The following is a 5,047-nucleotide window of genomic DNA, read 5'->3' as shown; positions in this document are numbered from 1 at the left end:
GATGTTGACACATTTGTAGCTGTCACAATGAAGTTATCCAAAGTGTTTGTATGGAATGGGCAGATTTTATCTTTACCATAAAAATGTAAAAAGTTAAATACAATTTTACATTAAATAATGATATTGTGTATTATGACAACATTAACAAAGGACTAGAATACAAAGATAATTTACTTACATTGTTGGCAATTTTATATACATAAGCAAAATGTTTTTATTTATCGTGTTTATAATTTTATTTGATTGCTTTTTCTTCACTGAAATTGTTAAAAAACAAAAATATGATAAAATTGCTATATTTTATATTGTAGTGTTTTTGCTATGCTATGTTCACTTTCTGTTACGGTTAAAAATTAAACGCATTAGTGCGCATCATATGCTTGTGAGTGGCGTGCGCACGAGCAGGTTGACGGTAAGCTCTGTCTGTGTTGTTTATTTGCTTTTTTTAGTGTTTTCCCGTATGTGATTACGAATGAGCGTGATATTTTGAATCTAAATATCAGTTTTATTGTTTCAGATGTAATCGGTGATCCGTGAAACTGTCGCGATGTAAGAACAGCAAACATACTGAAAGTGGAACTAAAATGAAAGCGTTCTGCAGGATTTCTCGCTTTAAGTTAACGCAAAGTACCCCTATATTTGTCAATATAGAGGTCTAATGGTGTATTATGTTCGTTTTGTGGTGTATTATGTTCGTTTTGTAGTTATTTATCACTCCGCAGGGTGTGGTGTGCCGCAGAGATGACGTATTTTGTAGACAACACCCAGAAGCGAGAGCCATAAAAGTCTCTTTAGGGAAGCCTTTAGCCTATGCTTAGCTTAAAGCACCCATTAAATTAAAAATAAGTTTTTTTTTCTTTTATTTTAATAAATACGTTAGGCTTAAGAGTAAATATAAAGTGGTATGGTCCAAAACACTGACAAAATTCTCATACAGAAGATAAGCATTCAAAACATACAGTTTGGCATTATGTGCAAAAATAGTCTAGAATTTTTATGACATCACCTACACTTCAAATTCTCTTCCTGTCCAATCAAATGCTGTTTAGATGCGTCCTGCACCCCTACATTTTGTTACAATACGCTATTGGTTATTTTACTATAAGGGGAAAGGTCTTCTCGATAGTTCCAATGTTTCAGTTAAACTGACGTCAGCTCATTAAATAATGCTGCAAATTCCAAGGCACTTGAGTGGCCCTTAAAAATACTCCAGTACGCAGGGAAGGAGACCAGAGTCTGCTTTTAATGAAAGTCAGTGGAGGCTTCAGTAAGCTAAATAAACCACTTTTGTGAGTCAAAACCACATCATTTAGTGAATTGACAGCCAGTTTGTTAATCTTAACATGTTTTCCACTAAACAAGAAAATTGTTGGAAAATGTTTTAGGCTTAACTGCGGGGGGAACTTGAATTTGCATGCAACCTCTAAATCAAAACATTCATTAATCTGTTACTTCTCTTTTTATCTGTTTAATATGCACAAAGTTTCTGATAGGGTTTTGATCGTGTTAAAAAAATCACAAGAGAGATACAACTATGCAAATGATAAAAATCGAAAGGTAAAAATTAAGAAACCGAATCCCACATTAGCTGTGATGCATGCGGCTGCCACATTCATGATGTATACCGGTCCAAGTACTCATAATGGACCCAATTTTGAATGTGATCCACAGTCGTCTTCTGTGCACTTTGAGGACTTTGTGGCGTTTAATGGATTCTGCCAAGAAACCGCTATTTCTGAATGGCCTGAGGCTAAGATTAAACAGATTTTAATTTAATGAACATATACGAGCCAAAAGCATTTGGTTAGTATCATCATTTCAATTTTGACAGATGTGATGTTTATTGGCTTTTATTGGCTTTTTCTGAACTCCTCATATTTTACTTATATAAATAATAAGCTCTGAATATGTCTGTGTTTGATTGTGTTGCAGGTAAAGGCACAATGGCAGGCATTATCCCCAGGAGCAAAACTAAAGGTGTTGACATCTGTGCAGGGAAAGAGCACTGTTATATAATCCGCTCTGATCTCGGCTGCTATATGCAGACAAGTGATTTAAATAAAGGTTCAAACATCAGTATTTTCAGTCTGCATCCCTCCTGCCAGAATGGAGAGCATTATTTTGCTGATATGGATGGCTACTTTTACATCATTAAGGGAGAATCGTACCGCAGAGTCAAAGACCTGTCAACAGATGCCGATGCTGTAGTTAAAGACCTTCATCCTGAGTTGCAAGGTGGAGACCACTACATGTCGATTAATAACAAATTTTTTATCATCTTCCAAGAAAGTTTAACTATCAAAAAAACATATCACCTGAATAGATTTAGATACATGTGGCATAAAATATTATCTAAGTCTTTCACTATTATTTTCCCTGAGTCAAACCCTAAGTTAAAACCTAAGTTAAACCCTAAATCAAGGGATGGTCTTTATTTCTGGGGTCTGTCAGATGACTGCTGCTTTCTGAAGCCGGTCTCAGAGTGGGGAGTTGAATACGGCAGAATCATTAACTTAGAGGAAAATGGCCATCTTCAAATGTTTTCTGTTCACCCTGATGTTGTAAACTTTCTGCCTGGTGGTCTGTCGATAACTAGAGGCCCAGCCTTTGGCAGGTGGGAGATTATTAAAACTATACGAAATTACAGTGACGCAACAGGGAAATGGGGGCAGAAGATCACTACAAAGGTTGGATACAATGAGGAGACAATAAAACAGATCACAAACAACTGGAAGATAGAAACGTCTCTCTCATCGGAACCTACAAGTCTTGCAGCATTAATTACAAAATGTCAGCTCTCATTTTCTGCAGAATATGGAGGTTCACGTGTGGACACTACGCAGAAAAGCTGGAATAAAGCAATTGAAGTGGAAGAGGAACTAACATTGGAGCTGAAGCCCAGGCAGTGTATTTATCTTTGGCAGTACATACTGGGTTTGGGTGATGAACCGGTGTTGTTCTGTCGTGATTTAATAATTGGTGATCAGCCGACCCCTCCAACTGATGTCCCACTGCCACCTGCAAAACCACAAGAAAACCTCAAATCTGAAATATCTGCACACATTGCTAAAACAGACAAATAGAAAGGCTGTTACTGAATTGAACTGTAAGTGTTTATTTAAATTACAGTAGATACACTGGCATTAACAAAACATTAAAGGAATATTCCATTTTCTCAAAAGAAAAATCCAGATAATTTACTCACCACCATGTCATCCAAAATGTTGATGTCTTTCTTTGTTCAGTCGAGAAGAAATTATGTTTTTTGAGGAAAACATTGCAGGATTTTTCTCATTTTAATGGACTTTAATAGAGCCCAACATTTAATAACTCAACACTTAACAGTTTTTTTCAACTGAGTTTCAAAGGACTATAAACGATCCCAAACGAGGCATAAGGGTCTTATATAGCAAAACGATTGTCATTTTTGACAAGAAAAATAAAAATATGCACTTTTAAACCACAACTTTTCGTTAAGTGTTGAGTTGAGTGTTAATTGTTGGGCTCTATTAAAGTCCATTAAAATGAGAAAAATCCTGCAATGTTTTCCTCAAAAAACATAATTTCTTCTCGACTGAACAAAGAAAGACATCAACATTTTGGATGACATGGTGGTGAGTAAATTATCTGGATTTTTCTTTTAAGAAAATGGACTATTCCTTTAATGAGTCTCATTCACTGATTATTGTGTACATAATTCATATTTATGAGTACACTTAAACATTTAATTAAACATTCTTCTTAATTTACAACTCATGCATACACACACACACGAATTTGCCCTTAACCTCGTTTAGAAAAAGGACAATTTCAAGGGATTTTTAAGATTATAATCTTGTAAGCGCACATGGATGATTACACCAGACAGCGAAACCACATACTAGTAGTGATATTACAGTGGCATGAGATCTTACGGAAACACGTCCCAGCTAACATGCCTGTGCGGGCCCCTGTGGGTTTACTGTGGGACAGTGTGGACCCAAGTTATGGTTATGGGTTAGTTATCTCATGCTCACTGTAAGCTTGGCACAAAAAAACACACACTTGCTCCATATGGGTTAGCCAATTAGGACCCCCCCCCCCATACTTTTGCTCTTTCCATAAGTGTTTTCTATAAAAGAGAATCTAATATATAAGACCATTGCATATTATAGTTGTACAAGTCAATATTCTTTGTCACTACTCTACAAATTTTGTAATACATACTGACCTGTTTATGGCTTTTTTTCAGGTATAAAAGCATGCAACGTTCGGTTGGTGAAGCTTGCTCTCTCTCATTGGCTGACACTGGAAGCATCCTAATCAAGAGTCTTGATTATCAAGTTTGATATTTATAATTTGGGATTGGGATGCCGTAATGCATTCAGGAGCAGTACAATTAGTATTACAGAGAAAAATATTGCTGTTTTTATTATAATTGTCTTGGAAAATGGATAACCAAATAAGCTGCACATTTGTTATAAAGATATCAGTTATGTGCTATGTACTGTACTGAAATAAAAGTGTTATATCATGTTATATTTGTATTTTGTTAAATGGTTAGTTCCAGTCCTTGATTCTGATTGGTCAATAACAGTGTTTCTTTATGATAAAACACAGCTACAGCCGCTGCACCCTTTGATTATGTGTATCACGGTGCAGAACTTTTAGCAACGTAAACATCTAAATATTCTGTTGCTGTTCACAGTCTGGACAATTTTTCCAGCAAAAGAAAGGCTTTAAAGGTGGTCTGTGTACATTTTTGCGGCATCTAGTGGTGAGATTGTGATATTGCAATCAACTGCTCACCCCTCAATTTTAAAGAGCACCTATTTCACTGCTAAAATTTTTATTTTGTGTATTTGGTAAAATACAATGTGTTTGCATGGTTTATGGTTAAAAAACATTATTTTCCGCATACCGTACATTTTTGTAGCTCCAGATCTTCTGAAACGCATGGATTTAAAAAGCTCCATGTCCCTGATTGGCCAGCTAATCTGTATGTTGTGATTGGCCTGAATACCTCTGACGTCAGCCGGAAATGTGACGCTAGCATGTTTGAAAGATT

At 35.9% G+C, this 5,047-nt stretch overlaps 1 protein-coding gene across 1 annotated transcript; it reads left to right on the top strand.

The window, feature by feature from the left end:
- Nucleotides 1-387: 387 nt before the first annotated feature.
- Nucleotides 388-4,444, top strand: LOC135735527 (uncharacterized). The gene is made up of 3 exons (XM_065253948.1): nucleotides 388-412; nucleotides 1,933-3,106; nucleotides 4,232-4,444. Exon 2 carries the CDS (start codon nucleotides 1,944-1,946, stop codon nucleotides 3,081-3,083), a length of 1,140 nt encoding a protein of 379 aa, XP_065110020.1. The 5' UTR covers nucleotides 388-412; nucleotides 1,933-1,943; the 3' UTR covers nucleotides 3,084-3,106; nucleotides 4,232-4,444.
- The last annotated feature ends 603 nt before the right edge of the window (nucleotides 4,445-5,047 follow it).

The sequence above is a fragment of the Paramisgurnus dabryanus genome, chromosome 4 (assembly GCF_030506205.2).
Source record: "Paramisgurnus dabryanus chromosome 4, PD_genome_1.1, whole genome shotgun sequence".
Lineage (NCBI taxonomy): Eukaryota > Metazoa > Chordata > Actinopteri > Cypriniformes > Cobitidae > Paramisgurnus > Paramisgurnus dabryanus.
This window is presented reverse-complemented; position numbering and strand designations above follow the sequence as displayed.